A 22,692-nucleotide genomic window follows, 5' to 3' on the forward strand; every position below is an offset into this window, starting at 1 on the left:
GGTAGCCAGAGAGAAAGGTTGGGTTACCCACAAAGGGAAGCCCATCAGACTAACAGCGGATCTCTCTGCAGAAACCCTTCTGGCTTATAAGCCAGAAAAGAGTGGAGGCTGATATTCAACATTCTTAAAGAAAAGAATTTTCAACCCAGCATTTCATATCCAGCCAAACTAAGTTTCATAAGTGAAGGAGAAATAAAACCCTTTACAGACAAGCAAATGCTGAGAGATTTTGTCATCACCGGGCCTGCCTTACAAGAGCTCCTGAAGGAAGCACTAAATATGGAAAGGAAAAAACGGTACCAGCCACTGCAAAAACATGACAAATTGTAAAGATCATCAACACTATGAAGAAACTGTGTCAACTAACGGGCAAAATAACCAGCTAGCACCATAATGACAGGATCAGATTCACACAAAATAATATTAACCTTAAATGTAAAAGGACTAAATACCCTAATTAAAAGACACAGGCAAATTGGATAAAAGGTCAAGACCCATTGGTTTGCTGTATTCAGAAGACCCTTTCATGTGCAAAGACACACACAGGCTCAAAATAATGGGATGGAGGAATATTTACCAAGAAAATGGAAAGCAAAAGAAAGTAGGGGTTGCAATCCTTGTCTCTGATAAAACAGACTTTAAACCAACAAAGATCAAAAAAGACGAAGAAGAGCATTACATAATGGTAAAGGGATCAACGCAACAAGGATATATATTGGGATATATATATATATATATATAGGGATATATATTGGAATATATCCCAATACAGGAGCACCCAGATTCATAAAGCAAGTTCTTAGAGACATACAAAGAGATTTAGACTCCCACATAATAATAGTGGGAGACTTCAACACCTCATTGTCAATATCTGACAGATCAAGACAGAAAATAAGCAAGGATATTCAAGACATGAACTCAACTGTGGACCAAGTGAACCTAACAGACATCTACAGAACTCTCCACCCCAAATCAATAGAATATACATTCTTCTCAGCACCACATCACACTTATTCTAAAACTGACCACATAATTGGAAGTAAAATACTCACCAGCAAGTGCAAAAGAACAGAAATCATTAATGAACAGACTCTCACCACAGTGCTATATCAAATTAGAACTCAGGATTAAGAAACTCACTCAAAACCGTACGACTTCATGGAAACTCAACAACCTGCTCCGGGGTGACTACTGGGTAAATAATGAAATTAAGGCAGAAAAAAAATGAGTTCTTTGAAACCAATGAGAACAAAGATACAATGTACCAGAATCTCTGAGACACAGCTAAAGCAGTGTTTCAAGGGAAATTTATAGCACTAAAACCCCCACAGGACAAACTGGGAAAGATCTAAAATCAGCACCCTAACATCACAATTAAAAGAATTAGAGAAGCAAGAGCAAACAAATTCAAAAGCTAGTAGAAGACAAGAAATAACTAAGATCAGAGCAGAATTGAAGGAGACAGACACACGAAAAACCTTTCAAAAAAATAAATGAATCCAGGAAGTGGTTTTTTGAAAAGACTAACAAAATAGATAGACCACTAGTCAGACTAATAAAGAAGAAAAGAGAAGAATCAAATAGACACAATAAAAAATTATAAAGAGGATATAACCACTGTTCCCACAGAAATACAAACTACCATCAGAGAATACTATCAACACCTCTACACAAATAAGCTAGAAAATCTAGAAGAAATGGATAAATTCCTGGACATATACACCCTCCCAAGACTTAAACCAGGAAGAGGCTGAATCCCTGAACCAGACCAATAAAAAGTTCTGAAATTGAGGCAGTAATTAATAGCCTACCAACCAAAAAAAGTCCAGGACCAGACAGATTCACAGCTGAATTCTACCAGAGGTACAAAGAGGAGCTAGTATCATTCCTTCTGAAACTATTTCGATCAATGGAAAAAGAGGGACTCCTCCCTAACTCATTTTTTGAGGCCATCATCATCATGATATGATACCAAAGCCTGACAAAGACACAACAACAAAAAAGAGAATTTTAGGCCAATATCCCTGATGAACATTGATGCGAAAATCCTCAATAAAATACTGGCAAACCGAATCCAGCAGCACATCAAAAAGCTTATCCATCATGATCAAATCGGCTTCATCCCTGGGTGGCAAGGCTGGTTTAACACACGCAAATCAATAAACGTAATCCATCACATAAATAGAACCAATGACAAAAACCACATGATTATTTCAATAGATGCAGAAAAGGCCTTCGACAAAATTCAACACCCCTTCATGCTAAAAATTCTCAATAAACTACATATAGATGGAACATATCTCAATAAGAGCTATGTATCACAAAACCACAGCCAATATAATACTGAATGGGCAAAAGCTGCAAGCATTCCCTTTGAAAATGGCACAAGACAAGGATACACTCTCGTCACCACTCCCATTCAACACAGTATTGGAAGTTCCGGCCAGGACAATCAGGAGAGAGAAAGAAATAAAGGGTATTCAAATAGGAAGAGAGAAAGTCAAATTGCTTCTGTATGCAGATGACATGACTATATATTTAGAAAACCCCATCGTCTCAGCCCAAAATCTCCTGAAGCTGATAAGTAACTTCAGCGAAGTCTCAGGATACAAAATCAACGTGCAAAAATCACAAGCATTCCTGTACACCAATAATAGACAAACAGAGCCAAATCATGAGTGAACTCCCATTCACAATTGCTACAAAGAGAATAAAATACCTAAGAATACAACTTACAAGGGATGCGAAGGGCCTCTTCAAGGAGAATTACAAACTACTGCTCAAGGAAATAAGAGAGAACACAAACAAATGGAAAAACATTCCATGCTCATGGATAGGAAAAATCAGAATCATGAAAATGGCCATACTGTCCAACGTAATTTATAGATTCAATGCTATCCCCATCAAGCTACCATTCACTTTCTTCACAGAATTAGAAAAAAGTACTTTAAATTTCATATGCAACCAAAAAAGAGCCTGTATAGCCAAGACAACCTTAAATAAAAGGAATAAAGCTGGAGGCATCATGATAACCTGACTTCAAACTATATTATAAGGCTACAGTAACCCAAACAGCATGGTACTGGTACCAAAACAGGTATACACACCAATGGAACAGGACAGAGGTCTCAGAAATAATGCCACATATCTACAATCATTTGATCTTTGGCAAATCTGACATAAACAAGCAATGGGGAAAAGATTCCCAGCTTAATAAATGGTGTTTGGAAAACTGGCTAGCCATATGTAGAAAACTGAAACTGGACCCCTTCCTTACACCTTATACAAAAATTAACTCAAGATGGATTAAAAACTTAAACATAAGACCCAAAATCATAAAAACCCTAGAAGAAAACCTAGGCAATACCATTCAGGACATAGGCATGGGCAAAGACTTCATGACTAAAACTCCAAAAGCAATTGCAACAAAAGCCAAAATTGACAAATGGGATCTAATTAAACTAAAGAGCTTTTGCACAGCAAAAACAAACAAACAAACAAAAAACTATCATCAGAGTGAACAGGCAGCCTACAAAATGGGAGAAAATTTTTGCAATCTATCCATCTGACAAAGGGCTAATATCCAGAATCTACAAGGAACTTAAACAAATTTACAAGGAAAAAACAAACAATCCCATCAAAAAGTGGGCAAAGGATATAAACAGACACTTCTCAAAAGAAGACATTTATGCAGTCAACACACATGAAGAAAAGCTCATCATCACTAGTCATTAAATAAATGCAAATCAAAACCACAATGAGATACCATCTCCCTCCAGTTAGAATGGCAATCATTAAAAAGTCAAGAAACAACAGATGCTGGCAAGGATGTGAAGAAATAGAAACGCTTTTAAACTGTTGGTGGGAGTGTAAATTAGTTCAACCACTGTGGAAGACAGTGCAGTGATTCTTCAAGGATCTAGAACCAGAAATACCATTTGACCTAGCAATCCCATTACCAGGTAAATACCCAAAGGATTATAAATCATTCTACTGTAAAGACACATGCACACGTATGTTTATTGCAGCACTGTTCACAATACCAAAGACTTGGAACCAACCCAAATGCCCATCAATGATAGACTGGATAAAGAAAATGTGGTACATATACACACCATGGAATACTATGCAGCCATAAAAAGGATGAGTTCATGTCCTTTGCAGGGACATGGATGAAGCTGGAAACCATCATTCTCAGCAAACGAACACAGGAACAGAAAACCAAACACTGCATGTTCTCATTCATAAGTGGGAGTTGCACAATGAGAATACATGGACACACGGAGGGGAACATCACACACCGGGACTTGTCACGGTGTGGAGGGCTAGGGGAGGAATAGCATTAGGAGATAATGCTATCCTACATCTACCTAATGTAGATGACGGGTTGATGGGTGCAGCAAACCACCATGGCATGTGTATACCTATGTAACAAACCTGCACCTTCTGCACATGTATCCCAGAACTTACAGTATAATTAAAAAAATATGTATCACAAAGCTTTTCCTCACAGAATTTCAACTATTAAATATTGAAGGTATGATAGAAGAAAAACCCCACCATTTGATAAACACCACAAATATTAATAATTCTTTTAGGTAAGAATGATCAATAGATACTAGGATGAATGAACAAATATATGATTAGAAAAAGTATATTTGCATAGTCTCAAATATTACCCATAATATACTAGCACAATGGGAAAATGAAACTTTATGGTGCATAAACCTGTTGGACCCCACCTTAACCAAGTGATCATCACGTATCACAAGCAGTGGAACAAATGGACACCATATACCTCTTGATATGATGCACTATGGACATAACATCATTTCTGTGGCATTCTTGCCAAAAATGCACAGTCTAAATCATTATGAAGTATCAAACAAACCCAAATTGGGGAATATCAAAATAACCAGCTAGTACTCATCAAAAGGATCAGTATATGAAAGACATGAACGAAAGACAAAGTTAAAGAATTGTTACACAGTAAAGGAGATAAAGGAGACATGACAGCTAATGGAATGTGTGAATTACATCCGGAATGAGAAAAGGACATTAATGGGACAACTGGCAAACTGTAAACAAGGCCTACAGATTATATAGATGTGTATCAATGTTAATTTCTTGGGTTAATAGCTGTACTGTGGTTAATGTCAAATTTGGGGAGTCTCCCTACCATGTCCAATTCCTTCCTGAAAACCAACCATTCTACATTAGGACATGATGAATTTACCTTAAATCAAAGAAGACGACCAACATAAGCTGAGTTTTTCTCTTAAACCTACATTGAAGGGAAGAAAATAAATTTTAAGTCACTTCCAGCTCCAAAATTCTGATTTTAAGCACTTGAGTTCTAAACTACTTCCTTCACTACTGTGAAGTAACTAAGAAAAGTGTGTCCACTATATTCTAAATCATTTGCTGGTTGTTTATATAAATTAGTTCTAATTCTTACAACAACGCTGGTGAGATAAGTATGAATATCAACACTTACAAAAAAGAAAACTGGGGAAAGATGAGACTAAGTAATTGCCTAAAGTTATACAACTGTTAGGTGACAGAGCCAAGATTCAAATCCATACTATCTGACTCTAACACCCTGACACTCTAAACTTGACACCATGATGCCTCCTAAATGAACTGCTAAGACATCAATGAAACATGTAAATTATAAGAGCAGGTATCATCAAATTTGATACCAGGATTTGATACCAGGATTTGTCACAAATAAATAGCAACATAAATAACTAAGAATTATTATATTTGCAATTGTTGGAAATTAGACTTCTCAAGCATGAAAATAACACAGGAAAATAATTTTAGGAATCCTGCACAACTCTAACAATCTGACCCAAACTATTTTTAAAAAATTGGGGGTTGCCCAAAAATATATGAGAAACAAATCTTATTGAAAACAGAAAGTTTTAAATAACCGGGTAACACTGTATAATGTAGGAGGCAGAATTTTCCTAAAATGATCCTGGGCATTCACTTGAGTGCCTGGAAAATAAGCTCGCTAGGCCAGGGATCCCTCTTGCTCCAGCAGGAGGAACTGTACCAGAAACTCATCTGCTTCTGGGACCAGGAGTTAGTTTATCTCCAACAGGAGAGTTGCAAATTCCCATAATTTCCAAGTGCTGGACGGTTGGTCTTCCCAGGCAATTTTAAAAAACAGGTGGTACCCAAACCTACATAGCCCAAGGCTTAAACAGTATATCTGTTACCCCACCAACAAGTGTACTTTCAGGCCTACCATCATGATAGATGAGAACAATAACTGGGTGGGCCTTCATTGGCACACCACTGTATGTTCAGTCGGTCAGCAGCACCTACCTCACCATAATTTGCTAGGTGATGCTGGGAAGATCAGAGACCTTTCTTCACTTAAGTATTCTTGGCTTATAAATTTCCCCAGTGAAGACTATTTCTTATCACATAAATGTGTCATATAAAATTCATTCCAAGCCATCAAACAACATACAGGATAAACAGATTCACAAATGCTTCTAACAATGAGAAAGTCAGAAAGATTAAAAAAAAAAAAACCTACTTACTTAATTCAGTTTGTGTACTAACAAAATAATATTTTACATGCCTTTCTCACAAATACATGCTTTAATGATAATGTTAGCTAAAAACCACGGGCATGTTAATCATTTAGTCATGGGTTTCACATGAAATATCTTTTTTTAATGTGCACACCTACTCTGTGAGTTGGTGTTATTATTATTCCTGTTTTGTGGATGAGGAAAGTTAGGGTCAAAGAGGTTAAATAACTTGCCCAAAATTACATAGCTTGTATATGGCAGAGCTGAATGGTTTTAACCACTACAAGATAATAGATAGCTTTAATTCACAAGTCTTTTCTAACAACCTCATGTCTGTAGGCAACATGTTGAAACAAGTATACCTTACAGGTAAAAAAAAATTAAGGTCTACAAAGAATAAATAACTTGCTCAATATCATACTAACTTAGCATCAGCAGCTACGAATAAAATAATTCCTGAAAAGGTAGTCTAATGATACTGTAATAATAACAAATGTTATATATGGAGTTCCAGTTTAAATATACATTCTAACAACATGGTCAGAACGTATCTTTCTAAACCTAAGAAAAGTTTAGCTGTTAGTTCTCAATTTTGTTATTTTTCTTTTCAACTAGCTACAACTGAATAAGACTGATGCTCTGATTACTGTTATATGTGGTACAGAAAACTATAATAGAAATTTGGAATTATCCAGTGAATTTATATGCCTCCATTATCAGCTTGGCATAATAAACTAATTAAGGACAATACGACTGCTTATAAATAACTCAACCCAACATTAATATTTGATAAACTTTTATTCTCATCCTGTAAATATTTTAACACTTCCAACTTCCAATAACAATATGCTACAACAGAAAGGACGCCTTAAAAAGCTAGCTATTAACTCTCAGATACATGGCAGTTAATATCACACTAAAATGGTATATATCAATAACAAAAAATGTCTACCCCTTTTTTCCAAACTTACAAGGAATTTTAAAAAAGAAACAAAAGAAAACAAAAACTGATAATTCATTTGGGTAGCTGGTGTAAATTCTGTGGAATACTGATGTAAATTCAGTACTGGTGGAATAGTGGTGTAAATTTCATATCGAATTTACTAATAATGCCTTCTCCCAGATTTTATACAAGATACAAACTCATATTTGGGACAACATATGCATACCTCAGAGACACTAACTCTCTGTATTAAAATATATGCTTCCAGTTATATGAATGGTATCACTTTAATATTTAAAATATCAAAATTATAAGCATAGGCTTAATAGTTATATGCTGAGTTTTCTTGATCTGTTCTCTAAAAGAATATGCAAGACCAAGAGGTTTTGATGTAAACTCTTGGTTTATAATTTTCCACTTTTACTTTTTACATTAAAATTGCCTTTCTCCAAACTAGAGGATGAACAAACTAAGAAAATCAGTTCTCTCTGAGTAGCTATTTGATGAAACAGAAGCAGAAACAATAAGCTACTCACTTCCATCTTTGTTTATTCAACCAATGTTTTTAAAGTGACTGACTCATGTATGCTCAGTACACTCCCTCTTCAGTATTTAATGAACTGTGGTAATTGAAGGGGAAAGATCACAACCAAAGAACTTCCAACATGTTTCTGGTAGTGATAGACATAGTACCTATAAGGTGAATTACAGAAATCTTTTTTTGTGACACAATACATCAGCATGTGGTAACTCAGGGGTATTGTAAAAACAGCTCTAGCCTACTTTAGTAATAGGAAAATGACAAAGTCCTCCTGAAATCCTTTCTTCTATATGTTACCTAATATCAAAGCAAATGATCAACGTGTGAAGCATGGCTAAAAAATTTTGCAAAACACAGAAGACAGTTTCCACTTTCCATGAGTACACGACAGAATTTACTTCGGATATGACATATTAATAGCATGTTTGTTCTTTGAAAACTCCCCATCTAATCCCCTTTGGAGACAGAACTACCTTCTCATAACAAGATCAACCACAGTATCAAAATAATAATCAATGGTGAGGACTTAATCTCAGGACACAAGCATAAAATACTTCTGATTTACCTCTAGGAAAACACACATTTGCTTTGGTCTTTCTTAATTGTAATATTTCTGTTAAATAAGAGACTAAATTTGAAATGGTACACTTTTTCCTGTTTGTCTTCCTATAATTCTAGTGGCTAGGCTCAGGTAAGTAAAAACTGTTTTGGAACACAGTGTGCATGTCTACCACACTCTTCAGTCATGGGTAACAGAGAAATAGAAAACACAGTTCTGCATTAATTTTTTTTCTGTAAAAATATAATGCTCTCTTGACATAAGGATAAAATGAATTAACTACTCCCCTAGGTGGGATAAACTAAGAAATGTAAGAATAAACAAAGTTACAACGCAATGCAATATATAGTCCTGATCAACCCTTCAATGTTATCAAAAGCAAGATTTGGCTTCTTTTTCTTTACTAGAAAAGCCTTGAGAAAGCAAAACAAAACTTAGCAGTGTTTCTCAAGTAGGCCCCAGGAGGAAAGTGAACATATACCCAAGGGATCTTGGGGCACCTTTCCTTCAAGCTCAAAATTTCTTTCAAGTCTCCACTTAGAGCTTTGAATATTATTAAAATTTTGTATTCTACCTCATAATATATACATGTTTACTTTCATTTCCTCATTGCCACCAATCTTCAAAACAAAGGAAAAACATATACCAGGAATATGTGCCATGATTATGTTGTGGTTTCATATAACTTTGATACCTGGCTCCTCCCAAAAACCCAGTTTAAGAATTATAGATTTAAGAGTAATGTGGCAAATGAATAGATCCATTTATCATTTATCTTCTTTTTTATTTCATTAACAATGTTTTTATTTATATTTTTTTGAGACAGGGTCTCACTCTGTTACCTGAGCTGGAGTGAGTGGTACAATCTCAGCTCACTACAAGCCATCCTCTCTGGCTCCCGCCTCAGCCTCCCGAGTGGCCGGGACTACAGGTGCAGAACAGCATGCCTCGTTAATTTTTGTAGAGATGGGGTTTTGCCATGTTGCCCAGGCTGGTCTCGAACTCCTGGGCTCAAGTGATCTGCTCAGCTCAGCCTCCCAAAGTGCTAGGATTACAGGTGTGAACTACCACACCTGGCCACAATGTTTCTATTTTTAAAGCCTTAGCCACAGTGCTAAGAATTTATTACCTAAGTTGTCTGCTTGGGTTAATTTCTTGTCTATTCTGTAACACCAACTAGAGCTCAAACCATGCCTCCTTCTTAACTTCAAAAGCCAATTTTATCTGTGTACTGGGAAGCAAGGTGCTAAAAGTGCTAGATATTTTAGGAGAGAGGAGACTGTATGAGTAGTCATCTAGAGGTATGGCAGAGTAAATGGACCGGGAAAACAGAAAATGATTCTTGGGTAGCATAAAGGACTCACTGAGCTAAAGGATCATTAATTTAAAGTGAGACTGGTAAACATGGTTACCTTTTTTTTCCTCTACGTGTGTTCAGATGTATGGGTGTGGACAAGGAGTTAAGTGTACACAAGGCTATATCACTATCATGACTATGAAATTTAAGCTGGAATAAGGAAAGTAAGATCAGTAAAATCAGAGACTGAAAAAAAAATAGATTTTTAAAACAGGGTTCCAATAGGTCTAAACACTTCAAAACTGTGAAATTGAGATTATGGAGGGGTTACAGTTTAGACAAAGATAAAATATAGAAGTGGGTACATAGTGAGATGGAATGCAGGGCAAAATTTATCGGGAGAGAGGAGTTTCAGATTTGAAGACACCAGGATATTAGAAGAATTATACATATGAACAATGGAATCACCAAGAATTACAAAACAAGCAGTACTGGAATGAATGCCAGTAAACCAAGAACCATAATCTATTAGGAGACAATTTTCCATGGATCTTGTGTTTCCGCACATATTGTGAGCAGAGGCATGGACTGTCTTTGTTCTGGGCTATCTTTTTAAGCATGCTTGTGTATCAAACAGCCCTGGAAAATAGACAGTGTCTTCTTCCACAGCAAAGGATAGGTTTCCTTACACTCTTGGAAGAGACAGTCTCTTCCTTCCAAACAAGGGCAGACAAGCTTAGTATCCATTATAAAAGATTCCAGTTCCCTAAGCTTGGTGTTCCTCATCTGTCATTTAATCCATGGTGTGTGCAGGTATCATCTGGACCTCTTCATATCACCCCTTGGGAATCAGAGAATTCATGCAAGCAAATGCTGTCACTTTAGCTAAAGTTTTTGCTATTAGTAATAAGGTCCTTTGTCTCTGGCCCAGAAATTTCCTGTCTTCTGCCAGCATCCATGAAATTATGGTAGGTTAACTTCTTAGCTTGCAAGTAAAGCAAATCTCAGACACTTCACAATTCTTAACAAAATCTCCACTGAATGAGAGATGGAGATGAGTGATGACTATAACTAAATGGATAGAAGGTGGTATAGTCTGATAACATAAGATAAAATTCGGAGGTGTTTGAGAAGAAAGAATGGTCTGGAAAATGCAATGAGAAGCTAAGAGTACACCTCCAGGTTCAAAGGCAGAAAGAAGCAGGAGAGAAAATGGCTACTACCTGAAAGGGTTGCAGGTAGTATCATCAGGGAAGCAAGATTTAATTTAGAGCAAAATTAAAGTAATATTAACAGAAGAGGCTGAAGATAAAAAGAAATTTGCTGATGACTGACCTTGAGTTCCAGAGACTTTATGAAAGATTTTCAGGAAACACGGAGAGGTAGGTTTTAGGGTTAGTTTTGGATACATGTGTTAAGAAACCCACGAGTCTTGAGCTCCTTGCTGTAACTTACATGAGCAAGATAAAAGGTCATGATGAAATTAGTTATGATAGTTTTAATCAGATCAAATATTTGCTTGTTTCTATGTCCTTTGACCACTTTTACCAACAAAAATATCTATTATGAAATGCTTTATTTCTTACTAACATCATTTTAGAAAATTTAGAACATATAAGTTTTTAAAAATTTAAATGCCAAACTGTTATTTAAGATAGTAAAAAGCAAGTGTTAACTTACTTGAATTAGATCTAAAATGCCAAGTTCACTTTCTGAGGAATCCACACAGAAGACAAAATATAACGTTGCGTAATGTCTATAAATCAGTTTGTTGTCAGATCCTCCAATTAATCTAAATGACAAAAAAATTGTAATGTTATTGGAAACAAAATGCAAAACATTTTCATTAGCTCAAGCAAACTGACAATTTGTTTAAAAACCACTTGTCAAATGAAAGGTGACATTCAATGGCAAAGCATTTAAGTGAACTTATTCAGAGACTAGGTAAATTAAGATGGCTGTTTTCTTCAGCAATATCAAGTAAAAGAAGCCAGTGCTTAATTTCAGTTCATTCATTCATTAAACCGTTCTCTGAGTAACTACTGTGTGCCAGGTACTGGTAGTGGGGAAGGAGCAATAAACAAACATATCAGAACATCATCAGATAGTGGCAAGTGTTACACTGAGAATCAAAATACAATGATGATATATTGATGGGTTCCCTATTTCAGGCTGAATATTAAGCAAGAGTGACATTTAAGCTGAGATCTAATGATAAGGAGTTGGCTTGAAAAAAATTTAGAGAAGAGCATTTCAAGCTAAAGTAGTAAGTAATAAACGGCCATTTCATCAAGAACAAAGCATGTATGTTCAGGAGAAAAAAGGCCAGTAGATAAGAAAAGATTAGTAAATGATACAGTCAGACAAGTAGGCAGAAATTAGATCATGGGGCATTTGTAAGTGCTTACTAGATTTAACTCCATACGCACAGTAAGTTACACAGCTTAAGACTGATTATCAACCAGAAAAAAAAGAAGAATGACACTTCTTAAGTTTTGGATAGATTCACCATCAAGATCTCTTCCAGAATTACATTGTTTTGAAATATAAATGCAAGAAAACTAAGCTAGGATACTAAATTCTTTAATGAAATACTTTTATTTATAATGACTGGAATTTTAGTATTTTAAAAATAATAATTTAGGAATCATTCCAAACATCTTATAATTTTCTAAATATAGTTTAGCTATTTCATAGTTAAGTTTGCAATAATGAATCCACCTTCTTAAAAGACCTCTAAACACTTAACATAATTTACAATCAAGGTTATATGAAACCAAAAGTAAACTAACATCCATCCCAACAGAATATAGGAAAATGGCATTTCTTTCTCTCTCTCTCTCTCTTCTTTCTTTTTGAGACAGAGTTTCACTCTGTCACCCAGGCTGTGACAGAGCCTGGGTGGCGCTATCTCAGCAGCCTCCGCCTCCGGGCTTCAAGCCACTGAAGTAGCTGGGATTACAAGCGCGCACCACCACACCCGGCTGATTTTTGTACTTTTAGTAGAGATGGGGCTGGTCTCGAACTCCTGAGCTCAGGAGATCTGCATGCCTAGGCCTCCCAAAATGCTAGGATTACAGGTGTGAGCCACCATGCCCGGCCAGCATCTAGTTTTTATGCAGTAAAAATAATACTAAACTTACAAGTTCTGTAGAAACAACTTCTCAAGGTATATACTACTTCTATGCCCTCTAATAGCAAAAGGAGAAATGATCTTTGACAAGAATAAAAATTTCCTACTATCCTAGATACTCCTCTAGAGGAGATATTTAATTTAAAAATATCTACATGCAATTTAAAGATTCTGAGAGTGTATTTATAGACTGTGACTGCAATTGTTCCCTGAAAGAGGTAAAAAGAACACAAATAGGAGGCTTCACTTCATTCTGAATCAGCAATTTAGTAACTATCTTAAAATTTTGCTTTACTTTAAAAGGAGAGCAAACTTCTGAAGAATATGTTTCAAAGAGGCCATTAATGCTATTAAAAGCAAGCAAAAATATTAACGTGGCAAGTATATATTTTACCTTTAAAAATATAATTTTATCTTTAAGCTATAGTATAATACTGATAAAAAATCCTGTACAGAATGCAATACATCATATACAACCACAGGATTGAGAAATCCTGTTAGTCCAAATAACTCATTTTATAGAGGAGAAAACTGAGGCCCAAGAATTTAAGTGACCTGTCCAAGAAAATCAGCCTCTTAGTAACAAAACTAGGATTAAACTAGATGTGTAGCCTCATCTCTGCTGCAATATTTGCTTTCTATTTTTTGTAAGGTTAAAAAAGAACAATCACAATTTCAAGCCACAATTTCTATTTCAAATAGCACCCTAGTTAGATTAATCAGGTTCTTACTTCTAAATGCAGTACACACTGTGCTGGGTGGTAAGTTTCCTAGGAGATAAGAAATCAAGAGGCTAGGATGAGAGGAAGTGACAGTAATGTCAAAGACAACTAAAGTTGAATCAATACAAGTAAAATTCAAAAACAGAAGCAGGTACACTTGTCTCAATTATTAAATTAGAAGCCTTGAGTTAATAGAAACATTTTTAAGTATGTATTGGACATTTAAGGACAGCATGATATAACCTTTTAGGAAACCCAAGTTAAGTGTTCCACATGATAAAAAGTAACTTATGACCATGGATTCCCTGTTATCCAGAGCATTTCTCATCCATCATACACATTAAAATACAGAAAATTCTAGGTTTCTCTGACTGATTCATGTTTGAGAACAAACTGTTTTCATGGAAGCTATTAGTTTAAAAGTATTTATTTGTAATATTTGGCAATATTCTTATTCATTTTAAAATAGAAAAATCGATTAGCTGAATTAGGTATATTTGAAAAACAGACTTCAGTATTGTAATAGTAAAATAAAAAATGTAATCTAATTTTTATGCACATTCACACAAAGGAATACTCTATAGTCATTAAAAAGAATAAGCTTGTCCTAGACGTGTTTATATGCAAAGTTTTTGAACATACTGAGAACCAGCAACATGCAAATGAGCAAATAAGCATAATCTCATAAATAAAAATTTCAAGGTTGTATGTTAGTCAACACATATAACATACTTCATATGTTAGTCTATACAAACAATTTTCTAGAAGGATACACAAGAAATTGGGTAGAAGGACTAAAGTTGAGAGATTCTTATTTTACATTTTATACTTCCCTGTAATGTTGGAATTTTTACCATTAATATATTACCTTTATATAAAATTCCCTTTCAAAATTTTTAAGAGGGAAAAAAAGATTTCATATCTTTAAAAAATAATTCTTTAGGTTAGATTTATAGCTAACATAGGTGGCAATTAATTCACCTAATCCAATTAATCAAAATTAGAAAACTTTTACCATAAACTGATTAAACAGTATATATTTTAATCATATAGTCAAAACTTAGAAATGTCTATGAAATGCTTTACTTACAATCCTCCTTCTAGGAAATTACAAACATTTTCATCTCTCTTAGATACCAAATGGAAAGTCTCCCTGATGATTTGCTGTTGTGTATCTTCACTCTGAGGAAGAATAATTCATATATATTAGGATGGAGGGTATAGGTTTAATAGCATTTTAAGAATTTTTAAAATCAAAGGTAGTAATATGTATCTGGAAAATCCATCTAAGAGAGGGGTCCTTGGAGAAGTGACTTAAATTACACCTTACAGAAGCAAAACCCAACACTTTTTGATGAAAAAGAAAAGAAAAAACCAAGTATTTATATTTACCACTATAATAAAAGTAACATATTTCTAAGTTTCAAAAACCAACAAGAAAAAATATTAGATGAATTACACACACTGGTAAAAGGGAAACTAGATGTTAGTCAAAGCTGATTATCTTACGAATGAGTAAACTGAACCAGAAAGGTAAAGTTATAAATAGCATAGCTAATCTATATTTGAATGGAGAAAAGAAATAGAACTATGGAGCTTCCAATTAAGTTTAACCTTTACTAAATACAGACTGAGGTAAGAGTCCATATATCTTACTCATCTTTATATAAGTTGATCTAAAGCCAAGGATTGGCTCAATAAATATTTATTAAGCTGGACTAAGCAATTCATATTCCAGTAAGAGTCAGCGTCCTGACCGGGCACAGTGGCTCATGCCTGTAATCCCAGCACTTTGAGAGGCCGAGGCGGGTGGATCACAAGGTCAGGAGATTGAGACCATCCTGGCCAACATGGTGAAACCCCATCTCTACTGAAAATACAAAAATAGCTGGGTGTGGTGGCGTGTGCCTGTAATCCCAGCTACTGGGGAGGCTGAAGCAGGAGAATCGCTTGAAGCCAGGAGGCAGAGATTACAGTAAGCTAAGATCGCGCCACTGCACTCCAGCCTGGTGACAGAGTGAGACTCCATCTCAAACAAAACAAAACAAAACAAAACAAAACAAAACAAGAGTCAGTTTCCTAAACACTGCAATAGAGAACTGAACAAGATCATGAACACCAATTTCACAGGAAAGGATGTAAATGGTCCACAAAGAAATAAAAAGATACTAAACCTCAGCAGTAATTAAGTGAAATACAAATTAAAACAACGAGATAGTTCCACATGTACCATATTGGCAAAAGTATAAGAATATCATAGTATAAAATGTTGACAAAGATGTAGAGCCAAAGAAACTCTCACCTCACCAGTGGTAGGGTAAACATATAATCACTTGGGGAAACAGTTTTATTAACCAGCACTTTCTCTCCTAGATACTATTCTAAACCATATGAAACCAGTTTTTGAAGATCAAAAACAATTGAGCATTGGCAATTACACAGACAGTTGACCCTTGAACAATGTGGCAGTTAGGGATGCCAATCCCCCATGCATTTGGAAATCTACGTATAAGTTTTGACTCCCCAAAAATCTAACTTAGCTATACTTTTTCTCTTAACAATCTGTCATCGTGACATTTTAAAAGTCAAACCTCTTTCTATAAGCAACAAACCGTCCTTTGCTGGCATTAAATTCTCCAGCTTTAGATCCTTTACCTTCCTTATGCTTTATGTTATCATATAATGACTTCACTTTTTCTCAAATCATATTCTATAGGTATGCCTTTCTTACAGCATTCCTGTGCACACATAAGAGCTGGATTTTCAATATTAGATAAAAAGGGATTTTGCAAAAGGTGCAAAGTTTTCTCACACATTGGCATAGCTATAGCTACAGATTCATGAATATTCTTTTCTTTTTTTTTTTTTTTTTTTATAGATGGAGTCTCCCTCTGTTGCCCAGGCTGGATGGAGTACACTGGTGCAATCTCGGTTCACTGCAACCCACCACCAGGGTTCAAGCAATTCTCCTGTCTCAGCCTCCAGAGTAGCTGGGATTACAGGTGCCTGCCACCATGCCCAGCTAATTTTTGTTTCTATTTTATTTTATTTTAATTTATTTCTATTTTATTTTATCAAGACAGAGTTTTTGCTCTGTTGCCCAGGCTGGAGTGTAATGGCATGATCTCACTCACCGCAACCTCCGCCTCCTGGGTTCAAGCGGTTCTCCTGCCTCAGCCTCCCAAGTAGCTGGGATTACAGGCGCCCACCACCATGCCCAGCTAATTTTTGTATTTTTAGTAGAGACGAGGTTTCACCATGTTGGCCAGGCTGGTCTTGAACTCGACCTCAGGTGATCCACCTACCTCAGTCTCCCAAAGGGCTAGGATTACAGGTGTGAGCTACCGCGTCCAGCTATAATTTTTGTATTTGTAGTAGAAACGGGGTTTTGCCATGTTGGCCAAGCTGGTCTTGAACTCCTGACCTCAAGTCATCCGCCTGCCTTGGCCTCCCAAAGTGCTGGGATTACAGGCATAAGCCACTGTGCCTGGCCATGAATTTTATTTTCTTTATGATAGTCCTTTTGCTGGATTCATTTATCTTGAAATAGTGGGCAACCACAGCCACAGACCTCTATCTAAGGTACATATCAAGCAATTTAACTTTTTCTTGTAGTGTCATGACATTTCTCTGCTGCTTGGGAGCACTTCCAACATCACTAGTAGCACGTCAAGGTTTATGATATTATAACAAACATGACAACAAATTACACAGGAATTGGGAGAAAGCACTTTTTACTGTGATGTGCAATTTACTAAAGATACAAACTGCTCACCAGGAGATGATTAGCATCACACAGCATTTTAAGCAGATTCTCAAAACACCTGAATTTACCACAATAGCAACAGAATATTGGAATTACTACAGTAGTACAGTATAAACCACAGTTAATTTTATACAGTTATAATTTAATAGTGCATCTTTCCATTTGTTTACAGTTCTCTCCACTGAGAGTAGCACCACGTACTGAGAGTAGCACCACGTACCGAGAGTAGCACCATGTCCAGTCTCTAAGTGTTTGCATAAATTTTGATACATTTTAACTTTTTATGATGGATTTGTATATATTTTATGGTAGTAAATGATAAAATAAGCTAGTATGTACTGTTTTATGCATTGATGACATACCTCCAAACTTATTTTTTTTTATTTCTAGGTTATACAATTTGCAAGTGTTTTCAATTTGTCAAAAATCTCCAAAAAATTTCCCAATATACTTACTGAAAAAAAGCTGTAAGTGGAGCCTTGCAAGGGTCAACCGTACATAAAAAAATCTCTTAACCTCTGTACCAGGAGACAAACAGAAGAATGTTCATAAAAGCACTGTTTGTAATAAGAAAAGTTGAAAAGGACCCAAATGTCCACCAGTCACAGAAGGATAAATTATGGAATGGAATTGTACAATGGAATCCTATAAAAAGTAAGTTAAAGAAAGAACTGAACCACGTCCTTAAATATGAATGATTCTCAGTTGTGCACAGTAGTTCACACCTATAATCTCAGCACTTTGGGAGGCCAAGGGGGATCATCACTTGAGCCCAGAAGTTCAAGATCAGCCTGGGCAACACAGCAAGACCCCATCTCAAAAAAACAAGAAAAGAAAAATTTTGGCCTGGTTCAGTGACTCACGTCTGCAATCTCAACACTTTGGGAGACTGAGGTGGGATGATCTCTTGAGTCTAGGAGTTTGAGACCAGCCTGGGCAACATGGCAAAACTCTGTCTCTACAACAAATTACCCAGGCATGCTAGTGCATGTCTGTAGTCCCAGCTACTTGGGAGGCTGAGGTAGGAGGATTGCTTGAGCCTGGGAGGTGGAGGTTACAGTGAGCCAAGATCATCCCATCACAATCCAGTCTGGATGACAGAGCAAGACTCTGCCTCCAAAAAATTTTTTTAAATAATAATTTTTAAAAATTCATTCACAATATCATCCCAAACAACAAGAAATTTTTTAAAAAACTTAGAAATAAATTTAACCAAAGATGTGTAAGCCATGTTACTTCCTTTCTTAAAGATCTCTAGCTTTTATCTGACCTAAATAAAAACTCCCTACCATGCCATAAAACGTTCTCCAATATCTAAGCCAGACTAATCCCTGAAGTTTCATCATCTCTTTCTTCTCCCCCATATAATCTGCTCCAGCCACAATGAACTTCTTACCATTCACCTTCTTCACATTTTCCCACTTCTGTCTGGGAACAACTTCCTCACTCCATTCTCCAGCAACACCCTTTCTAAGACACAGCTAGAACGTTACGACTTCTATGAAGTCTTTCCTGACTCTCAATTAAAAGTAGTCCCTTCTTTCTCCATGTTTCTTTGGTATTGTTTCTATTCCTATCATACACTTATAACAATGTGCTCAAATTTCCTTTGTGGTAGTCTGAATTCCAACACCAGAACCTGAGCTTTGTATTTGAAATGCTCAGCAAAGTGGCTGATGTAGAGTAGCCAAGAAAAGTGTAGTGAATAAATAAATTTGTAATCTAGAAGACAAGATCCACATCCATTTATATTACCCAAAATCTGGGTTACCTTACACACAAAAAAAGAGGCAATAAAGTTAAGGCAGTATGGTATAGAAGTTAAAAGTGTAAGCTGTGTTCTAATTAAGATGGTAAATTAAACACACATCTGCATTTGTTGCCTGCCCAAACCCCAGCTAAAACAATATTAAAGGGTTTTTTCAGTAAAGGCATAAACACACAAGGATGAGGAGAATGGGAAAGGAAGACAAGAACAACAAAATCTTGAAAGCGTTTAAATAAGTGTTAAAGTATTCTCAGAAAATTTAATCCTAAATGGTGAGAGGGAAATCATAAAACTAACTCAATTTGTGTCACAAAATAGGCAAAAACTCATGAATTGGTGCTTTTACATATGTCTGGAAGTGAGGATGAAGACAGTAGTGTAAAATAAGGACTAAAAGTTTGTTTAAAAAGCAGAAGGATCACTAAATTCCCACTACCATCCCCAAGAAACGTTCTTAATCTCATTACTAGGAATAGATCAAAGGGAGGATCTTCGGAGAGCAAGTGGTATTGTGGTAGGCAGAAAAATGGTCCACCAAAAAATGACAACACCCTAATCCCCGGAACCTGTAAATATGTGGTTAACATGACAAATGCCTTTGCAGATGTGATTAAGGACTCTGAGATGAAGATATTATCCCAGATTATATAGGTGGGGCTAATTGCATGGCATGGTACTTTAGAATCTGAGAATCTTTCCTGGACTGTGGTCAGAGGGAGATATGACTACAGAAAAAGAATCAGAGATATGCTATGCAGCTGGCTATGAACATGGAGAATGGAAGCCATAAGCAAGGAATGAGGGTGGCCTCTAGGAGCTGGAAAAGACAAGAGCATAGATTCGCCCCTAGAGCCTCCAGAAAGGGATGCAGCTATACCAATACCTTGATTTTAGTCCAGTAAAACCCACGTCTGACTTCTAACCCAAAGAACCATACAACGATAAGTTTGTGTTGTTTTAAGCCACTAAGTCTGTGGTAATTTGTTACAGTAACATAAAATAAATTCAGGGACCACATTGAAAACATGGGGATTATGTAAATGTACAGATACCACCAGATCCTGTCTAATGAGAGTTCTCAGAATACCTAGCGCTAGGCCTTCTTCACCATCTAGGCAGGAGATTGGAACATAACTCTGTAGGAACTCCAACTAGATATAAAGTTAATGATAATGGAGATACCAACTATGACAGAAAACTGTTAGCTGCTCACTAAAATCTAGTTCCCTTACTTCCAGGGCACACAATTTCACCCTCCCCTGAATTTAGGTGGAGCCATACAACACAGTTCTGGCCAGTGGAATGTGGCTGGTAGTCTGTGGTATGCCAGACCTGGCATGAAAGTCTATTAGGTGTATCTCTTCCTAATTCTGCATTTGGTGACGTCATGTTGGTAGCCTGAACTTGGTCACGGCGAAGTATTTATACCACAAAGATCAGCAAATGCTATAAATCAGAGCTTTTTTCCTCCCAGATGATCAGGTTGTTAAAAATATACTATTCAAGCCTCACTCATGAAAATTCCTGCAAAATCTTCCATGCTAACTAGATGTAGAAGTTCCTTTGTCCCCTTCTCAAGAATGATTTAAAAAAAAAAAAAAAAAAGGCCCACATGAAAGGTTCCAGTTGACCAAGAACACCAACGCTGGACTTTATGTAAGTGAGAAACAAACTTTTATTATGTTAAGTCACGAAGATTTGGGGAGTTGTAGTTACAACAATTCCAATTCCTACACTACTTAAATTGCCTAGCTTGATTACCTCAAGTAAAGATCGCACAGGCAACCTCTAATCATGGATTTAGAGCTTCCAATCAGCTTTGAGTACTCTATCCTTAGAAAGGAGCAGTCAATCAAGGATTATTGGACAGTTGAAGACAACTCTAATATAGGTGCAGCAAACCACCATGGCACATGTATACCTATGTAACAAACCTTCCTATTCTACACATGTATCCCAGAACTTAAACTATAATAAAAAATAAAAATTAAAAAAAATAATTTTTTTTAAAAAGTTAAACATAAAATAGGGGAAAAAGCAACTCAGAGGAAACAAACCAAGTAAAGAGAAGAAAATTTAAAAATATATATCATTAATATGAGAGGTAAGAAAAGATAATGCAACTATAAAATAACAGTATATAATAAAAGAGTGAAATTCAGAAATAAAGAAGCTCATGGGAATTCAAAATATAAGGAGAAATTTTAAAAATGCAGTAGAAAACTGGAAAATAAAGTTGAGAAAATAGAGCCAAAGGGCACAAAGATAGAAAACGAAAGAGAAAGAATAAGAAATGTAGAAGAGTCCAGAGAAATTCAGAAAAACTGAAAAAAGGAAACTCGAGAACAGGAAATGAAGAAATGTTTCCAGTAGAGGACAAAAGTTTCTACAATCAAAGGACCCATCAAATACCCAGCACAATAAATGAAAACAGACCCATGGCAAGGGTCTGTGAAACTGTAGAAACTCTGCCCCCAAAACAGGAATCTGCAACTTTTTAGAAGGTATAAATGATCACACATGAAAGATAAGTAATCAGAACTGCTTCAGACTTTTAGATAGCAACACTGGAAACTAAAAGGTAATGGAGCATATAATCAAAGTTCTGAGAAAAAATTCAAACCTAAACTTTTATATGCAGTCAATGTGGAGTCATAAGAATTTTGGGGCATGCATGCCAGGTCACAAAAAATCTACTTCCCATGACCTTTTCTCAAGAAATTACTGGAGGGTATTACTGGCTCCTCCATGGCAAGATAATAAACAAAGAAATGAAGCAACAGGAGGTCCAACACAGGAAACAAGCAAAACGAATCCCCTAAAATAATAAAGATCCCTGCATGACTGCCTTACAACTGGTCTGGATTGGTCCTCGTCAAAAGGCTCCAGAAAAGACTTAAAATTTAAGAACATAAAACGGAGAAAAGATGCGTAAGATTTAGACAACTGGCAAAGATGTAAATTAGTGATAAGCGCATTAAACACTACATCAAAAGAAAAGGTAATTACAACCTTTAAGGAAAACAAAGTGTCAGGAAAGAAAAAACAGTACAGTTTACAACATGGCTCGGCTGAAGAAAGTGTTTACATAATAAATTAATGTAAACATCAAAACACTGATCTAACCAAAATTATGAAATAACTATGAGAGGACTGGGAATTAGTTGTGGAGGAGAGAACAGCCAAATAATCAATTTTAATAGCAGAATAAATCACGTCTACAAATAATAAGTCAGGCAGTAAAACAAGTACATTATTTAGACACATGTACATAAACACTGAAAGCAGCTAAAAGTAGTTACTTGTGGAAAGGGAGAAATGAAGGAATGTTATTTTTCATAATAAACTTTATGAAACTATTAGATTCTTTAACCAATACGTATGTATAACTTGAAGAAACAAACTAAAAGGG

The 22,692-nt window shown here is 35.9% G+C and overlaps 1 protein-coding gene across 8 annotated transcripts in view; it reads right to left on the reverse strand.

Annotated features, from left to right (window-relative positions):
• Positions 1 to 22,692, reverse strand: part of LOC105500000 (adaptor related protein complex 3 subunit sigma 1) — a 70,500-nt gene that overhangs the window by 32,142 nt on the left and 15,666 nt on the right. For all 8 annotated transcript variants that reach the window (XR_011624769.1, XM_071098580.1, XM_071098581.1 and 5 more), the window contains exons 2-3: positions 14,837 to 14,928; positions 11,572 to 11,683 (exon numbers count right to left, since the gene is read on the reverse strand). Coding sequence is in view for 7 of the 8 variants with exons in the window: in XM_071098580.1 (XP_070954681.1) it covers positions 11,572 to 11,683; positions 14,837 to 14,928 (204 nt within the window). In the remaining variant the exon portion in view is untranslated. The remainder of the gene's footprint in view (positions 1 to 11,571; positions 11,684 to 14,836; positions 14,929 to 22,692) is intronic.

This window comes from Macaca nemestrina, chromosome 6 (assembly GCF_043159975.1).
Source record: "Macaca nemestrina isolate mMacNem1 chromosome 6, mMacNem.hap1, whole genome shotgun sequence".
Taxonomy (NCBI): Eukaryota; Metazoa; Chordata; class Mammalia; order Primates; family Cercopithecidae; genus Macaca; species Macaca nemestrina.